This window comes from Narcine bancroftii, chromosome 6, assembly GCF_036971445.1.
Source record: "Narcine bancroftii isolate sNarBan1 chromosome 6, sNarBan1.hap1, whole genome shotgun sequence".
Classification (NCBI taxonomy): Eukaryota; Metazoa; Chordata; class Chondrichthyes; order Torpediniformes; family Narcinidae; genus Narcine; species Narcine bancroftii.
In genome coordinates, this window is record NC_091474.1 from 127,595,876 (window position 1) to 127,615,743 (window position 19,868).

At 39.1% G+C, this 19,868-nt stretch overlaps 1 protein-coding gene and 1 long non-coding RNA gene across 2 annotated transcripts in view; one reads left to right on the forward strand and one right to left on the reverse strand.

The window, feature by feature from the left end:
- Window positions 1-19,868, forward strand: part of LOC138736474 (uncharacterized) — a 43,431-nt gene that overhangs the window by 1,291 nt on the left and 22,272 nt on the right. Inside the window, exon 2 of the long non-coding RNA XR_011340301.1 lies at window positions 17,363-17,421. This is a non-coding gene — a long non-coding RNA (uncharacterized lncRNA). The remainder of the gene's footprint in view (window positions 1-17,362; window positions 17,422-19,868) is intronic.
- LOC138736473 (collagen alpha-1(IX) chain-like) lies at window positions 77-18,346 on the reverse strand. Its single transcript, XM_069886066.1, has 11 exons — window positions 18,175-18,346; window positions 16,995-17,048; window positions 16,594-16,638; window positions 16,462-16,513; window positions 12,764-12,835; window positions 12,627-12,662; window positions 11,630-11,674; window positions 9,156-9,302; window positions 7,691-7,867; window positions 2,625-2,702; window positions 77-1,390 (listed from the first exon to the last, which is right to left on the reverse strand). The coding sequence occupies exons 1-10, from the start codon at window positions 18,315-18,317 to the stop codon at window positions 2,643-2,645; spliced, it is 831 nt and encodes a 276-aa protein (XP_069742167.1). The 5' UTR covers window positions 18,318-18,346; the 3' UTR covers window positions 77-1,390; window positions 2,625-2,642.

Here is a 19,868-nt window from a genome sequence, read left to right on the forward strand (position 1 = left end):
AAATATCATGAGACAGGATTATCAATGTGTAACAAATCACAAACTTCAAGTCGTCACATCATAAAACAAACCTTTAATCAAACAATAATGAGATGGTTACAGAAAGTAGAAAGAAATTCTGATGTCATGACATTTCCCTCAATGCTGTAAAATGGAGGAGCTGATGATTGACCAAAAAATTGAGCCACATGCCCCTGTTTTATAAATGGTGTTGAGGTGGGGATGGTGAAGAGCTTCAAGTTGATACTATGACATGAATGTCGCTACTTTCTCAGAAACTTAGGAAATTTGGTATGTCCCCAAATTTTTTTTTAACCAATTTTTATATCTGTATCCTGTCCAAATGCATCACCACTGCTCTGCCCCAAACTATAAGAAACTGCATAGAGCTGTGGAATGCAATTTAGGCCATCATGCAAACCAACCTCCCCTCCATTGACTCCGTCTATACCTCCCGCTGTCAATATTTTATAGGATCCAAATCCTTCTGGTCACCCACTTTCCTCGTCCTTTCTGTCAGAATATACATGAGCTTGAAAGCTCAAACATCCAGGTTCAAAGACAGGTTTTTTTTCCTGCTGTTATGAGATTTGAATGGACCTCTCATTGTTATAAAATGATTCCTTGCAATATTTAACTGTACTGTAATTGTCTCCATAGTCTGTCACTTTGTCCTGGTAACACAGGGGTTCCCAACCTGGGGTACATGTACCCCCAGTGGTACATTTGCACTTTTCCGGGGGTACATTGGGTCTGAGAGAATTATCACTACTGTACATGGTGTTGTAATCTGGAGTCAGATTGCACAATGTCGTTTTTTTATCCTTAATTTTGAGGGGTACACGGGAACCTATAAAAATGCTCAAGGGGTACAGAGGAACAAAAAGGTTGGGAACCCCTGTGGTAGCACTATGCCTTGCACTTTTGTTTTATTCTTGTATTACTTGTTGTATTTGAGTGTGGGTTGACTTGCCTGGAGAGCACACAAAACAAAGCTTTTCACTATAACTTGGTACACCCGACAATAAACAATTCAATTCTTCTTGTTTATGGAGTTCTAATCAGATTTTTTTTACAATTCAAGTATTTTAGCAAGTACCCAGAGAAATCGTGCAAATTGTTTGTATTTATTGACACATTTGTTTTTATAAGAGTATTATTTAAACATATTCTTCTATAATCAGTGCATTTCTGGAAGTGGAATGTGTGGTGACTCAGGATAATGATTGTAATGATTCTAGGCAACCTTCCAGACACATCCTGTTGCTCTGCAGACACCTGGAATTCCCCTGTGTCCTGGATCTCCTTAAGCCTTGCTGTCCTCTGTGACCTCGAGGACCTTGATGCCCTGATTGTCCATGTATGCTTAATCCAGGTTTTCCATGTTCACCTGTGTGAATTTCACATAAATAACACTAGAAGAGTTTTCTAGCCTTTTATGGCTAGAAATTACAAGATACCTGTAAAGATTGATTTAGTAAGCAGTGCACAGTGAGCTAACATGTTTAGTATTCAACTTGCATATAACTCTTGTATGCTCAACTGAGCATATAAAAATAGGTCCATTGGAAATTAGGACTTCACTTGTGATTGGGATTTAGGGTTCCCAGAGTGGGATGGATGAAAGTTAAGAACTTGTGAGTTGGATTAAATTACAATAAGAAGCTGAAGGGTCAGCTGGCAGATTGTTGGGGTAATGTTAGACTAAGGATCAGTTGATTTGGGCATTAAGTGCAAGATGGGTAGGCAATTTATAGTGATTGGATAAAAAGGAGTTTGATGGTAATAAAGGTCAAATGAGAATTAATGGAGGCATCTCATAATGATCGGACATGAGATTCAAGAGGGGAATGTTTATTGATTTGAGGATTTGGGGTTGTAACAGGGAGATGGAGGTTTTAGGGATCCCAGGGACAACCTAAAGAACCTACCTGGTGAAAATGGAATCCATGACCTGGGACCTGCTCAGGTAGGTCTTTCTTGAGCTAACATGAAAGCAGACCTTACAAACACTGTTGTTTCTCAGCACATTTACTTGTAGAAATAATGTCTGAATAAGAATTGAATGCCAGTTGGTATGTCCTGGTATTATATGTGGATTGTGGAGGAATATGTGGCCTCCCTGTCTGGAACATTGTGGATTGTAGAGGATCACGTGACCTCCCTGTCTGAAACCTATTCGGAAGTCACATCACATGCCAATCAAGGCTGGACTCCAGCCACCACCCCCCCACCCCCCCCCCCCAACTATTGGTACAGGGAATTGGGAGCAGGTTTGAAAATCCCTAAATGTGAAGTGTGTACACATGCAGGAGAGTATGATAGGCAAAGCAACCACCAGTGTAGGAGTCCCTTGTGCCTGATGTGCCTGCTTGCACAGTTATAGTTTTTGTCTTGGCTAATTTCTCTGTGAACCCACTGAACCTGATACTTCCCAAACACACCAGATCACACTACTTTTGAATGTACAGCAGATATGCAGGAAGTGACAATTTTTCTTTGATTGTTTTTATTTTATTGTCTCTAAATTGTGTCATCCACAAAATGTGTTGCACCTGATCCAAGGAAGGCCAAGAAGTGTTTTAATACACAGTAACAATAATGCACAATAAAATACACATTACCTCTTGAGCCCTGTGCTCCTATAAATCCAGACAGCCCAACACCTTGAGAACCTTGGTCACCAGGATCTCCATGTTCACCTGAAGTCAGAAATGATGTAAGAAATATGAAATGTTCAGAAAGAAATCTTTTTCCATGAACAGTTGTTACTTTGAGATTAACAGACAGCAAATACACTGTATTTCCAATTCTTAGAACAAGTATTCTCAAGTAAAACTGGGAATTTGTCTACTCATAATAAAATTATGGACAAATCCTGAGTTTCTGGAAAGCCGTTGGGGAACCACTGAGAGAACTAAATTATTTCAGTCAGGAGAAGTGCTTCCAAGTCTCACAGGGAAACTAAAGCCTTCGTGGGTGGATACTAGGCCAACAAATCTTTAATTCTGCACATGATTAAGCCTTTAAGCCTAACTGAAAATTAGGATCAAGTAACATCTGTATATCAATTGAAGTGCCATCATGCAGGACCAGTGCTGTTACAGTTTAGCAACATTTATCAAAGAGGGCCATGGATCAGTATTCTTTCCAATACTAAAGTAGATAGAAGAACACTTCAGTGTGTTGCAATTTAGCAAGTATAATGGGAAATAGATTCAATCTCAAAGTTTTGTTGCAAAGAATTTGAACAATTGTCTGTGCCAATCTTTGGTCATTAGAATCTTTAATGTGGAAGATCAGAAAGAGAACTATGCAGTGACAAAAATTGGCATCTAGGCCATGATTCCAATAAGATTTAAATAACCTGGATATGTAAGTAAGTGGCTTAATGTTTGTTTGGCACTCCCTCTACAATATTATATAACCCTGACACAGCAGACAGTTCTTTATGCTGCCAATGGAGATGAATCACTGCATTAAACAAGCAAATTGTTTAAACATCTTTACTCGAATACAGAGCAAGGAAGAGCTCACATTAAACTACAGGCCAAAGCTGTTCACTTATAATTTAGACTGGTATCTTCCCCCACCTCCCTGACTGAGATTCTGTGATCACAATATCTTGAAAGTATCAGGGAATTTTTTCTTTGAACATGGCTGACTATTATTATTACTGTCAGTTGAGTTGGGGAGAAAATTTAAACAGGTTGATGTGGGGTTAGAAGTAGTGGGTAAAGATTTTTTTATGATTAAGTAAATGTAACTGATTAGAAAGTGATCAAAGCAAACTGATTGATGAATTCTACTGTTATGACATGAAGCTGTCAAAGTGATATCGAATATCAACAAAATACACAACAAAACTATTTTTATAATAATTATAACTAAATAGACCCTTCAGCCCTTGTAATCCTAGATCACTGGGTTCTCCAGTGAATCCTTCTGGCCCTTCTCCATTTTGTCCACTGATTCCTGGCCTCCCCTTAAAAACAGATTTTGTTAGTTGAATCAGAAAAAAGTTATGTTCAAATTCAGTTAATTACGTTGATAAAAGTAAACATTAAATGTAGAATTCAAGCTAAAAGGCAAGAAATAAAGTCATTTAATGAATGATAATAAATGCAAACTGGGAGATAATAAATGAGCAAAAGCCCATTCCATACGTTAAATAATCATGGATTTATGGCAAAAGATCAAATATTTAGCCTGGACAATTTATCTTGTAGGCCATTGGCTGCCATGTTCCATTATTGTAAAGGGAGAAATAGACAACCCAAGGTACCAGGGTTCTTGCTAAGTAAAATTCTAATCAGCAATATCTACAATGATCTAGTAATTTTTTTTTATTTCTGATTGGGTAGCTACTCTCTTCACTAAAACTCTTTGCTAGGTTTACTTCTTTGTCTTTCTCATTTTAAGAAGCTGGGATAGAAATTTGTGGTGCATCTCAAATTTTAGAAAGTGTGTATGATACCCAGTTGCTATAATGCATTGTATAGTTCACTGTAAGGAACCAGGCAATCCAATTCCAAACTCATTCACTTTCCTAGATGTAAGCTTTTTAGTACTGACATATCAGTCACAGAATAACAAATTCCACATTAAACTCTTAACAAGAATATAAAATGTTGGAAGTACTTGGGTCAAGTAGCATCAATAGAAAGAGCAGCAGTCAATGTTGTACACAATAGGTGCAGGAGTAGGCCATTCGGCCCTTTGACCCAGCACCACCATTCACTGTGATCATGGCTGATCATCCAAAGGCTTTTCATTAGAACTGGAAATCATCCAAAGGTCAATGGCTTTTCATTAGAACTGGAAAAGCGAGGGGGAAAAAAAACAAGCCCATTTAAGTTGCAGAATGGGGAGGGGTGGAGAGAATGTTGGTGATAGGATGTTAACTAAAGCAGTCAAAGTGACCATGATTTTAAATTCTAGCAGGTGGAGATAGAAAATAAAGGAAAAATTGTAACTGAAATAGCCATTAATATACCTGGAAAGACAAAAACAACCTGGCTATCTAAATCTGTTAAATTTATTATTGAGTTTGGAGGGCTACAATATGGCCAGACAAAGATATATTCCCCAAGTTAATGTGCATTATTGGAACAGCGTGGGTGGTCAAAGACAGAGGACAGAGTGAAGTAAGGCAGAGAATTGGAGAGACAAGTTACTGAAAGCTAAGTGGACATTTGCAGAATAACCAGAGGCATTCTGCCTAGTATTCAGAACTAGTCTTAATTTAAATTAAGAAACTAAATGCTGAAGTTTCCTATTTTTCTTACTGGAAACATAATCCTGTCTTGTCAAAAAGGAAAATATTGCAGATCCTATTAATACTTACCAGATCCAATAACATCTATGGAGTGAGAGAAACACAGAAATAAGATTTTGGTTCAATGGCCTTTCATTTAAAATTTGTAAAATTAGGAATTAAAAGGAAGCCTCTAAGGTGCATAGAAAGGTGAGACATTGTACACCTATGCCTTTGAGATATCCTGCCTTCTCCCTAATGGTGGCCACATCCTCCATTATTGTTGACAGGGTTTTCCACTGCATCTCCTCTATTTTCCTGCACTTCTCTCACTCCCCTCTCTTCCCTGCCAGAACCATGTTAGGATTCTCCTTGATCTCGCCTTCACCTCAACCAGGCTCCACGTCCAATGAATCATCCTCCAGAATTTCTGCCACCTTCAATAGGATTCCACTAAAGGATATGTCCTCCTCTCCCCTCAATTTTCAGCATTATGAAGGAAAGTTTCCTCTGCAACTCCCTAATACAGTCCTCTATCTCCATCTATCACTTTCTTTATGTCACTTTCCAATGAAATTGCAGAAGGTACAACACCTTCCTTTTACCTTGTCACTTCCAAAAATCTAGTAACTGAAAGTAATCTTTCACATAAAGCAGGAATTGACTTGCATGCCTTCCAATTTATTAGATTGGAATGTGGTGCTCACAGTGTAGTTTCTTTGAAACTGAAGAATTCAAAGGCAAATTGTAGTATGAGTGCTTTGTAAAATATCTCTATTCAAACTGCAAGAGTAAACCTGAACATCCAGTCATCTGTCACTTTAATTCTTCATCGCACTCCTGATCCCTATCTTTGGACAGCTGCCAGCGACATCCAAAGTAAGCTCAAATAATAGAACCTCTTTTTCCATCCTGATGTGGTCTGGAGTATTAAAGACTCATTTTTAACTACATCAGTGCAATCAATGGCTGTTGATATTTGTGGGAAGCTAAACCTGCTTTTTCCATCCTGTTGTGGTCTGGAGTATTAAAGACTCGTTCTTAACTACATCAGTGCAATCAATGGCTGTTGATATTTGTGGGAAACTAAACATGCTTGAGAAGTCACTTTTGGAGAGTAGGTATAATAATTTCTTTGTGATTACAAAACCCAGAGCAATCGCACTGTTGCGAAGAATATGTTTGACCTCATTGATGAATGGCAAAATGGGAGACACAGTAGAAATCTGCTATGGTCACTTGGAGAGATCCTGAGGTGAGAAGTCAAAGTGACTTTGATTTTAATGGATGGAACAGGCCAAGCATAAGATCCAAGCCAAACATATTCCTCAGAATAGTGTAATTGCTCTTTCTTTTGTTCTTTAGTGCTTCATATCACTTTGTTCTGAACAACAGTGGTCCAGGAAATGTCACCATCTCATTCATTTGAGCAAATGTTGATACCACAAGGATGTATGCATCTTAGGCAGCACATTTCAAGAGTTAATCCAGTCCAGGTAGAACTGTTTGTTTTCTCACAACACTGAAATAAACTGCAAAGACAAAGTTAAACATTATTTGTAACACAAAGTGCATAAATTTAAGGTTCTTGGGAGTAGGTTTTTCCACACAGAGTGGTGGATGCATAGAATGCACTGCCTGCAATAGTAGTGGAAACAGATACAATGGGCTCTTTTAAGAAATTATTAGATACGTACATGGAACAGAAAACTGGAGAGTTGTGTAGTAGGGAAATTCTAGGCTGTGGGTTGATTAGGTTATTATGTCAGCTCAACACAGTTAGCTCAATACAGGGTGGCACAGTTAGCCTAGCGGATAGTGCAATGCTGTTACAGTGCCATGCTGTTACAGTGCCAGAGATCGGGCTTCAAATTGGCGCTCTCTGTAAGGAATTTGTGCGTTTTCCCCATGTATGCATGGGTTTCCTCCAGGTGCTCTGGTTTCCTCACACCGTTAAAAAACATACCAGGGTTGAAGGTTAATTGGGTGTAATTGGGCGGCATAGGCTCGAAGGCAGAAAGGGTCTGGAACCGTACTGAATGCCCAAACTTAAATTTAAACACTGTGGGCCAAAGGATCTGTACTGTGCTATAAATTTCTATGTTTGATGTCAATGAAAATTTAAATCAATTTCAGAAATAAATCAGCCGGTCAAGAATCTCTCACATTCTAAAGTCCATTGAAACGAGCTCCTTGATCGTTCGTGCACAAGTTAAACCCTCTTATGTGGTCAGTCTAAACCCACTTTTACTTACTTTATTGATGTATTAACAAATCATTTTAGCTCACATGGCTATTTAAGCCTCTCAACCTCCCAAGCTAAATGTTGTGCATTTCCAGCTTTTGCTATTTTGGGGGCTTTATTTAGGCAAAAGCTTACCAATTGGTAGTCATGGTTTACAATCATTTTCCTTCAATAACTATCTTACTCACAGGTTTCCCAGGTTGTCCTTTTTCACCAATTAATCCAGGAGGACCCATGGGAACATCTCCATAAAGAGGGCATGCATTGATACATTTTCTTTTCACCATACTTGTATAGAGTGATAACTGTTCAAGGACAAGTCTTTTGCAGATTTCAATCACATGACTGGAGGATAGAACTGGACCCTAAAATAGGTAAAAATTGTAAATGATTCACCATAAATATTACATTTTTTGTGATTCCTTTATTTATAGTTGTATAGGATTATGGATTCTCATGTTGCCATCATACTGAGCACCCTGGGTTCAATTTATTTTTAAATAAAGATTTTGTTTCTAAAATCTATTTGTAATGATATTGAAAGTTCATCATTGCTTTGATGGAATGGTTTAGATTGACTGTATTTGTATTCAGATCAAATAGCCGAAAACTTCATTTGTTAAAGGAAAGTTGCTTAGAATTAAATTCTTTCTGAGAACAAATGCTAGAATTTTTTGAAGTGCTCAGTGTATTGTTCTACATGCATCCATTCTGAGTGTGTGACTCTGTTTCAAGTTGTTAGTGCATGAGAATTATGGCATACTAGGAATAAGCCAGAAGTCCAAAGTGACAGTGACTTTAACCATGATAGGCAGTGTAGTTCAAGCACATATCCATACCTGTAACTCTATCCACAGCCGGACACAGTCCAGAAAGCCACTTATGACATAAAATCATATAAACATGGCTCTAGGGCACACTTAAGGGATGGGGTCTGCAGCCTTTTCTCCCCCTTCCCACTTCAGGACCTCAAGGTGTTTCAGCTCTGCCTCCAGCACCTGCCTGTCATATTGCTGCAGTTCATGTAGCTCGCCAAGGTGAAAGAGTCACAGTGAAGTGGAGAATAACTCAACTTCACCCATAGTTAATGTATGACCTTACAGCAGGCTTGCATGTTTCCTGGCAATCTGCAAAGATTAATGTTCGTCAACTGAGTGCCTTACAAATCATCCTGCTGCAGTGAATGGATGGAGTTCTTTAAAATGCTGTTTGCTGTAGGTGGCCAACAACTTTCTTGGAGACAAACATGTCCCATTTCCAAATGGTAATGCTCACAAGTGGATGATATCTCTGGGTTCACTAGCCATATGCTAAATGACTGATACCCACTTGCATACCTCATTCCCAGAAGCACCTGGTTTAATTTCATAAACCATATGATCTTGTGAAATAATATTTTTATAATTTACTTACAAGGCATCAAAATTCATTCAATAAAAACACACTTGTGTGATCTAATTTCTCACAAAATAACCTTTGTAACTAATGTAAGCATGGCTTCACCAAGTATTATCAGTTTAGACATTTATCTCCATAATTTTGATTTATCCTCACATGTATTGTGATGTAGAATACTTCTGTGTCCACAAATGCACCAAAGGTAGTTGAAGGTATGTGAATTCATACATGTTTCAGATGTCAAGTTTTACTTACTGGAGGTCCAGCAGGTCCAGAAAATCCAGGTAAGTCCATATCTCCTGTTATACCATGGACTCCAAGTGAACCTCTATTGCCTGGTTCTCCAGGAGGCCCTCTTCTACCTTTGAGACCAGCTGGTCCAGCATCACCTTCATCACCTGGCTGGAAAATGAAGCAAAAAGCTTGAGAAAAAAAAAGTGATGAATTAGAAAAGTATGTTATTTTAAATTGGAAAGCATCAAAAGAGATGTATAAGATGACGAGAAGCATTGATGTGGATGGCCAGAGGCTTCTTCCATGGTCTGAAATGACTTTGTTTTAAGGTACTTGTACAGAAGTACAGAGGGATGAAAGAAGCAAGTTTTTCCACACAGACAATGTTGGATTCATAGAATGTGCTGCCAGCAATGGTGGTGGAGGCGAGTACAATAGGATCTTTTAAGAGACATATAGGAACATGATATAGATATAGGAACATGGCATTGAGAAAAATGGAGGGTTAGCAGTAAGGAAATTCAAGGCAGTCATTAGGAATAGGTTATTAGATGGGCACAACACTGTGGGCCAAAGAGCCTGCACTGTGCTATAGATTTACATCTTCCCTATGAAGAACAATGATAACTGGATGACAGGGCTTCAGCTCAGACAAGTTGATAGGTTTGAGGGAAGAAAGTAGAGCATTGGAATTCCAGAGGATGGAAACTGGACAAAGGAAGGAAGACAACTGCCAATTATTGGGAAAAGGATGTAACTTTCCCAAATAAACAAATCCATGATAATTTCGCTGAAGATCCACAACTGTCCTTCATGCCTATCTTTTTAACTCTAATGTTGCAAAATCTTGACAAATAATCTTTAATATGTAAAAAACTATATTAACAAAGTTACTGGAATGTAAAAGTGTGACGTGTGATGAAAAAATGTTTACAGATGTGGAAATGAAAATCCCGATGCAGCAACATTAAAGATTCTTCAGCACTTTATGTACTTGACAATCCCTTCCAAGGTGATGAGTACATATTTCACTTCCCTGAGAAAGTATTTGAATGCTAAGAAAACAATTTATGTAGCATATCAACCATTTATTCTGCGATTCTCATATGTTCACTGACATTAATTTGTGCAAAGGAAGAACATTCACTTAAAACACAGCACCTAATAGAAAAGTGTGCTTATGTAATCACATTATCACTTCTGCAGACCAAAGAGGATCATACTCAATGAAATATGAACAAGTGCTGCTCATTATTATATGTATTTCAACCAGGAACTGGAATAAATTTATTTTGATGAGGAAACATGAGCTGAGCCTTTAGTGAGGAGAAACTCTGAATAGAATGGGAAAACCACAACAGTGGACAAGGTCATCCAGGGCCGTTGTATGGAGTGTAAGCAGCTCAGTGCAATTGCAATGGCAGGCTCCAGGTTGGGCAAGTGACTGCAAGCCTTATGCCAGGTTGTTGGTGACTGACTCCTGGCAACCATGAATAAGGACTAAGATTTGTGACAGTGCGATGGCACCAGCTCTCCTCAAAGGCTTTGAGGTGCCAACAGCTTTCCAGTGCTTCAGGGTTTTGGAACCAAGGGTTAAAGCGGTGTGATCCCAATAAGGGGTCTCAAGCTCAGGCTAACTGCTGAACAGATGGATGGCTAGGAGGAGGTGGGAGTTCTGGGAGCAGCAACTTTGGAGGAGGTGGAGAGATCTATAGCCATTCAATATCTTTGAAGGAACTCTCTTTTACCTCTTTGTTTAAACCAAGGCACTGGATTATTTGATGGCCTTTTGTTTGCCTTTGTAGGACGAAGGAGTTTTTTGTGCATCTTACGTACATGACAATAAATTGAAATTTGAATCTTGAACCTTGACTGTGATTAACGAGAAGTGAATGAAAGCCTTACATTCTTTGTCCACAGAATTGTGTAAGATACAAGATTTAATTGACCTTTTGGAGAGATTGACACAGTTGATAGCTCCTTGCATACAAAATTGAAAGCCAGGCCATTAATTATTCATTCAACATCATACATCGTTCATGCATAGCCAATTTTAGGAACGCAGTCTTTTTTTCATTAGATGAAAATAGCAGTAAAACCATTTGTTAAAAATTCATCTTTAACAGATGCTCTTTTAACATTGCAATGGAGACTTGGCATTTTGGAGCCCACTGATTTTAATATATTGAAAAGTTAGGACAAGCAAAAGGATTCTCAATCTTAACATTCATGATTCTATTTACACTGATCCAACTCTTCTAGGATTATGCTCTCTTCTATTTTCTGGTTCAAAATAAATATTTATTTTCCAAATCCATCAATTTTCTTCATCATTTGCTTTTACTAACTGTTATAAGAATGTCTTTACTTACTCCTCCTTTTGGTCCTTTTATTCCTTTTTTGCCCATAAACCAAATACATTGGGAGATGTAATTACTATAATGATTGCTTCTTAGTACTTCTAAAAAATTTTTTATGTAACATTTTTACATTACCTTTAGATCTTCTATCCCCTGTATTCCATCAGTACCTTTGTCCCCCTGAGAGATAATAAGGATTAATTTTCAGTATTCATTTTGTTAATTACCTGTGGAAAAATAAATGGCATATTGCAAGAACCTACCCTTGAATCAAACACAATATTGTTTAATTATTTAGATCTTTGACATAAATATTCAACGAGTTCAGTATCCTTTAATGAACAAGGGTTAAAATTCAGTTTCAACATGAAGATTAACCTGATGGTAATGGACCAACTGCCCATTTTGCTTCTCATTTCATTAAATTTTATACAAAAGAAAATCAGGTGGGGTGTAAATTTTTGGCCAAACTGGTCTGCCATCATTGCACTTTTACCATGAAAAATCCCTAGTTTAAAGTATTGGAAACTATTATAATCACAATGCCAAGAAAAATATAATAAGCAAAAGAAATAAATTGGCATTCATTCAGTACTTAATTACATCTTCTGGATTTTCCAACTCTTATCAGTTTCAGTGGATTACAAATAAAATCTTTTCTGATTTAGCATTGAAAAACTTCTAAACAATGAGGCCACCCAACAAATCACAAATAGGTAGGTTCTTAAGCATAAATTTCTGTGTGTGAGGCATTGTGACAGACATCAGAGTAGGGTCAAAAAGAAAGGGCAGCACAGCTGGCACAGCAGTTAGCACCAACAATCGGGATCAGACCAGGGTTCGAATCCCGTGCTGTCTGTAAGGAGTTTGTACATTATCCCTGTGACTGCGTGGGTTTTCTCTGGGAGAACCGGTTTCCTTCCACCATTCAAAATGTACCTGGAGTGTAGGTTAGTGGGGTGTAAATTGGGCAGCAAGAACTCATGGGCCAAAATAGCCTGTTACCATGTTGTATGTCTAAATTTTTTTTAAAAAAGGCAAACTCAAGAACCTACAGGCTCAGTGGCAGAAGATCAAACCATTCTTTGTTTATGTCAAGATGGTTCTGTGTGTCAAACAAGATTTCCCATACCTTTAATCCATTTGGTCCTATGTATCCGATGTGGCCCTACAATAATTTAAAATATTAAAGCAAGTTGTAACTTAATAGAATGCATAAATTAATGATCTGTGGAAAGAACAATATTTGGAGATCATTATAAAATTTACCTGAAATCCACGATATCCAACAGTCCCAGGCCATCCAGGTATTCCTGCATTACCTTTATAACTTTTTGATCCCTATTGTATAGAATTGAAATATCATGTTAAAAATGACATTTAATTCATGATAAGAGAAACAGAGACATGGCTACACATTTTACTGGGTTTTTATGTATATGTTAAAAGGCAAAGTTCTATAAAAATGCTGTAAAAAGTGTACATAGCATCCAGTCAGGGTAATGATGTGGACAGTCCTGCAGTGACAGTGACCTTTAATGACCAGACCCTAGTCTAAACCTAAACCTGAAGATAACAATACAAGCTGGGAGCTTTGCCATATTATAATAGCCACACCAGGCACATTGACTGACTGTCATACTGGTAATCAAGTTCAACCAAATGAGTCACACAAATGATGTCAAATTTCAATTAGAATGGTACCTTGCTGACAACACAACCCCTGGTCCATAAACTTTAAAAGCTACATTGAGAAAATTGAAGCAAAGTCAGCAACCAAAATAATATTACTGTAATTAGGAACTTGTAAGCTCAAAATGGGGGAGGCACATACATTCACCATTAGGGCTTTCATGTCCAACCTTGCCCAAAATCAAGATAGTTTAGGGCTCAAACCTATGGAAGGTGTTGCACCATTGGTCAAGGGTAGGTTTGGCTATGTTCATTATCATTTATTTTCCTCTTGATTTTTTTTTCTCTTATCTTCACAGCCTGAGAGTGGAGACTTTTTTGATGGTATCTTAAAGATATTTCTTTTGTCATCTTTTGACCACATGGATGCAGGGGTGGGGGGGGCACAGGGGGCTACAGGTCAAGCTGATGTATATTTGACTGATCCAAGAGTCTTTGAAGATATTGCAGGAGAGACTATTACATTATGGGGAGGCATCTGGTTATAAAGTGAATTGGAATAAGAGTGAGCTTATGCCATTGTTGGAAGCAGAGTATTCTGAATGTAAACGTGTAGCAGGATTTAAATGGTCAAATTGTATTAAGTATTTAGGTATTAAATTGAATAAAAATATAAATCAACTAGTAGATTTGAATTATTTACCATTATTGACCACAATAAAAGAGGATTTGAATAAATGGAAGGATTTGTCGTTTAACACTGGTAGGATGAGTGAATTGCATAAAGATGAATGGTGGCAGAGGAAATAGTTGTTTATTTTTAATTATATTTTAATATAAGGTAAGAATTTTTTTAATTAGCCACTTTTTTTCCCCTCAAGGAGCTTCCACTTTCAGACAATGGAGACAGTTTCTGCTTCAGGACATTGCCACAACATGTTAATGCAATTTAATGACAGGAACGCGGCAAGTCCATCTACAGAAAAGTTTTTTTTTGCCATCTTCAAGATCCTAACCCAAAATTATAGGGGTGATTTAAAGCATACTTCCTTTATTTTGGAATATTTATAATTTTAAAATATATTTAACAATCCACAACCATACAAAATGTCAAGAAAACCCATCCCTCCATCCCCACCCACTCCCCTCTGTACCAGTCCAATTAAACAGGAAAATAAAAATGAAGAAAAAGAAACAGAAAAATCCCATTGTCAATACGTACAATAAAACACATGATGGTATCACAATGTTAAAATCTTTACAGAGGTCTGCTGGCTAGTCAGTAGTGGTCAAAACATTATGGTGGCACCAGTGAGGTGCCTACATATTCTAAATAAGGCTGCCATATTTTTAGGAAGTTGTTATATCCCTTCCTAAGACTGTATGTGACCTTTACAAGTGGAATGCAGCTGTTCATTTTTGAAGACCACCGATTAATGAGGAGATGGGAGTCAGATTTCCATGTTACTATTATACATTTCCTGGTTACACACAAGGCAGTTTCTGCAAATTTAATTTGGAAATTAGTTATCAATCTACCCACACTTGTAAAGTTTCCCAGAAAGCAGAGCTCTGGGTCTACTGGGAAGGTGACTCCTGTGATATTAGTTAGGATGTCATAAAGGTCATACCAGAAGGGTCTCACCTTTGTGCAGAGCCAGGTAGAGTGCAAGACGGAACCAACCTCTATACCACACCTAAAACACATCTCTGATAATTTGGGTTTATATTGGTGTAATTTCTGTGGGGTGAGTCACAGCTAATGGAGAAAATTATAATGGACCAATCTATACTTGGCATTGATAGTAGGCAACAAACTTCCCTGACATAGATCTGACCAGAGTTGTTCATCAATTGTTATATCTAAATCTGACTCCCATCTCACTCCAGATTTATGCAAACCAAAGCATACTTCCTTACAAACGTAGAATATTATTTGAAAAACAAATTGCAATTTGCTCTTCCCATCAATACCAGTAGAAACCATCCAGTTTCCTTTGCAGGAACTTGGCAAGTGTGACCTCAGGTGATTGATTCAACGATAATCTCCATTCATTGTAAAATAAAAGTCTCTGTTCCCTCTGAATCAGCAATGGTTTCTTCTGGTAATTCAGTTAGCTAATTATACTAAATATTAACAAAGTTTTATTCCATCTTCATTTATTGTAAAGTTCAAATTTAAAATCACAAAAAGAAGGAAATCATGTGACATACACATTTTTATTATTAAATGCACTGGACAACAATTGTTTTCAAAAGGTTTGCTTCCTGCTGGGGATTATGATAGACAACTTCAATCTGAACACAAAGATAATTTAATATTTGCTGTATTACATAGGAATTTGGAGAAACATTAAATTAACTTTTATTTAATTTTGTATTTTTTAAATTGCTTAATGATGCTGACACATTATTCTCAGGTTGACTGCGCATGTTGCACAACAAACGAGAGGAGCCCAGTTTGTGTCGTGGTCACCAATTTTACAACTGAAGTAGAACTCGGGCTTTCTTAATGTGCAGTCATGCTGCGCCTTTGAGCTTTAACTCACCACAAATGTAACAGAATTTATCACAGCTTCTGTGACATTGATGAGGCATTTTTTTAATTTTAAATTTAGACATACATCATGCTAACAGGCCAATTCAGCTCTCGAGTCTGTGCCACCCAATTACACCAAATTAACCTAGAACCCCTAGTATGTTTCAAACAATAGGAGGAATCTAGAGCCTCTGAGGAAGACCCATGCAGACACGAGGAGGATGTACCAACTCCTTACAGACAGCTCAGGATTCAAACCCAGGTCCAAATTGCTGGCATTGTAAAAGCATTGTGCTAACCTCTACGCTAATCATGCCGCCCCTGTATTTCCACTGTATTGAATCTTCCTGAAGACAATAAATGCTATTATTAAGTACCCGCACTATGGTATTGCCTGAAGAACATGCATTCAATCTATATCAAAGTAATGCATAGCATCTGTATATGTCAGCTGCTTTTATAGACTGCACCTATCCTGACTAAGCCTGCCCAAGCCTAAGACAACATTTGCATAGCCCCGCACCTGTATGCCAAGGAATGCTTGGACTGACTAAAACAGCTTACTTTATGGGCAATATACTAGTAGACTTAAAATATGACAGAAAATCGCAAAAATAGGTTATGTCTAAAAAACAGTACGTGATAGGAAAATTTTAAATGATTTTCGTGATCAGCAGCCCAAAATCAAAAAAGTACACTTAAAAGCAAAATCTTTGTTGTCTACTGATATTGATTAGTACAGAGTTAAAACATTAGAATCAGAATCTCAAATGAAAGGCATGTTTTAATTACTTACAGACTTTCCTGTTGGACCTTCATGACCTCGGTCCTGGCAATCCTTTCTCACCCTTTAAAGAAAATGATTACAGTTCTGTTGTTTGTAGCATGGATCAAATGATTCAAAACCATGAGAAAAATCCATATTAACCTTGGGTCCAGCAATGCCTTTCGGTCCCTGGTGTCCTTGATATGCCTAAAAATAATAATCAAAGTAATTAATATAATTAGGGATGGCACAATTGGCATTGTGGTTAGTGTTCACTATTACATCAGCAGCAACCTGGGATCGAGTCTGCCACTGTCTGTATGGAGTATGTACATTATCCTTGCAACCACATGGATTTCCGCCAAGTCCTTCAGTTTCATCCCATCCTCCAAAAAAAAACATGGGAGTTGTAGGGACGTTGTTGGTTAATTGGGGTATTTGAGGGGTCAAGGGCTCATGGACCAGAAGGGCCTCTTACTGTGCTGAAGGTTTAAATGTAGTCTTACAATCAAAATTCAGATACTAATTGAATATGCTTTACTTACAAATTGAACAAGTTATACCTCAATGCCTGGGTCTCCATCTCTTCCAGGTAGGCCTGGATCTCCAGGTTTCCCCTGTAATAAAATTGCAGTTGTACATGAGAAAATGAGAGGCAACGTTTATTTCTTTTTACACAGATCACAACTTACTTTCCTATCTTTGGAACACAGGACACAAAACAGAACAGAGCTGGTCGCCTTTCATTGTGCTATTAATTTCCAACCTGACCTTCTGTGCTTCATCAGAGATGTTTGTTCTAATTTACGAAAAGTTGAGTCTCAGCATTAAACCCTGAGACAAATCACTTATTATATCTTGCCAACTAGAAAAAGATTCATGTTAGCCAGTTCAACTAACTCCAGTTATTTCTTATTTCTTCCACCACCAGTTTATTCTTCATAATAGCCTTTGATGTGGCACCATGTGAAATTCTTTCAGGAAATCTTTGTAAGTCTTCCAGTTCCTTTTTATCCACAGCATTTATTGTCTCTTATAATAAGGACTGTAGTTTTCTGCTTTCTGTCTCCCTTTTTCAGTGGATGTAATGCAATCCATGTCAATTTATCATTTTGTTAGGACCGCCACTTCATGTAAAGTATGTTCTAGAATTCAGAAGTGATGGAATAATTCCAGAAATGTGAAGTAGTTCTAAGGATGACACAGTTAGCATAGCATTTCGTGCAATTACACTTTTTCAGCTCCAGCAATCCCGGGTTTGAATCTACTACTATCTGGAAGAAGTTTGTATGTTCTCCCCATCTCTGTGTGGCTTTCCTTCAGGTTTTCCATAGCATTGGTAGATTAATTGGTCACATTGGTATATTTTGGTAGTGTGGGCTCATGGGCCAGAATAACCTGTTATTGTACTGTATCTCTAAATTAAATAAAAATTGTATGGCAAATATTTAAAAATTAATTCAGGTCCCCACATGGTGGAAAATGAGAATTTATATTCAAAGCCCAACTTGCATGGGTTTGAGGCACTGGGTGTAAAGCACCTTCAGGTTAAATTGTTTTAATCTTTCCTATTGTAAATATTAAGTTCTTCCATGGCAACATGGTGTGGCAGCTAAGATTCTGAAAGTAGATTATTCACTCGGAACCAAGATGGTGAAAATGTGAAGAGAGCAATCAACTAACATTTCAGACATACTCTTAAAATGATTTACATTTATTGGCAAACATTTTAAATGCTTCTACCAGCTTTGATCCCCAACATATGTATATTGCTGAAGCTTTCTGTGGTTCAGTTGTATGTAACCTACAAATGTCATAAATTCACATGATATGACTTTGTGGTGGCGGACATCCTCAGGGCGAACCAGTCCCACTTGTATCGCCATGTGGCAGGGCAACCATGGGGAAATGGCATTGTCAGAGGTTTCTCTCTGACTCCAGTATCCCTTCCAGCGCGCACCATGGGCAGCGATTATGATGTCACAATGCAACAGGTGACTGAGCTCATGCTGCCCTTAAAGGGGCGTGCTGAATTTGAATAAAAACAGTCATTAATGACACTCAACATGGTGGCTGTGTTTCTTGCACTGCTCACGCCAACACAGTGGTGACCCCAAAGAGCCCAGACATTTTTCTGGACTCAAAACACCATGGATTCAGCAAAGGTTAACACTGTCTCCATCAAGCTTCCCCACTTTTGGACCCACCGACCGTGAATGTGGTTCGCGCAGGCGGAAGCACAATTTCAACTCTGCAACATCTCCTCAGACGCCATGATGTTCTATCATGTCATTAGGGCTCTGGACCAAGATACAGCAGTGAGGACGGATGACATCATCCACCACGCCCCGGCTACAGGCAAGTACACCACCCCCAAAAACCTGCTGCTTGGAACTTTCGGGCTAATTCCCCAGCAACGAGCTTCCATGCTCCTTCACCTAGATGGGCTTGGGGACCGTAGTCCGTCGGTGCTGATGGGCGAAATGTTGGCCCTGGTGGAAGACCACAAGCCTTGTTTTCTCTTCCACCTGATATTTCCTGGAACAGATGCCAGAGGACATCCAGCTGCTCCTCACAGATGAAGACTTCTCGAACCCAAAGAGAGCCTGTGTGGATGCCCTCTGGCGCACGAAGAGGGAGAACAAGGCCGCCCTCAACCAGGTGGCATGACCAGGAGCCAGCCGACCACAAGCCGCTCTCAAGACCAAGCCAGAGGAGGGACAGTCTTCCTGGTGTTTCTACCACCAGCGCTGGGGAGCACAAGCCCGTAAGTGCCGCCAGCCCTGCGGATTTCAGGGAAACGACCAGGTCAGCCGCCTTCGATGGCTGGCCACACAAACAGCCTCCTTCATGTGACAGACAGATCCACCAGCCGCTGATTCCTGGTGGACACAGGCTGAGCTCAGCGTCCTTCCCCCCACAGCATTAGAGACTTGCACCCGATCTCGAGGTCCAACCCTGCGGGTGGCCAATGGCTCCACCATCAGGACCTATGGCACCCGCAGGTCACAGATCCAGATCGGGAAGGAGAAGTTCCACTGGAGATTTGTCCTAGCCTCCGTGGGAACCACACTGTTAGGGGCCAACTTCCTCAGAGCTCATGGCCTACTGATTGACATGAAGGGCAAAAGGCTGGTCAATGCCCGAACGTTCCACTCCACCCGACTGGACACAGCAGAAGGCCTCAGGCCCAAAATCGCCACCGTAGCCACCGCCAGGTATGAGTTCGATGAGATCCTCCACAAATTCCCTGCCATCTTAGAGCCACGGTTCAACGCCGCCCTGCCCCAGCATGGGGTCTTCTACCACATCGCCACACAGGGCCACCCGCTGCACACTAGACCCAGACGGCTGCCACCTGAGAAGCTCCAGCAGGCAACGAAGGAGCTCTCCAGGCTCCAGGAACTGGGAATCGTCTGGCGCTCGGACATCGCCTG

Coding starts and splice junctions, on each gene's coding strand:
- LOC138736473 (XM_069886066.1), bottom strand. CDS start 18,317: ATGGCGATACAAGTGGGACTGGTTCGCCCTGAGGATGTCCGCCACCAC. Junction 16,514..16,593: donor AAGGCATTGCTGGACCCAAG/GTTAATATGGAT, acceptor TTTTCTTTAAAG/GGTGAGAAAGGATTGCCAGG. Junction 11,675..12,626: donor TAGGACCAAATGGATTAAAG/GTATGGGAAATC, acceptor ATTATCTCTCAG/GGGGACAAAGGTACTGATGG.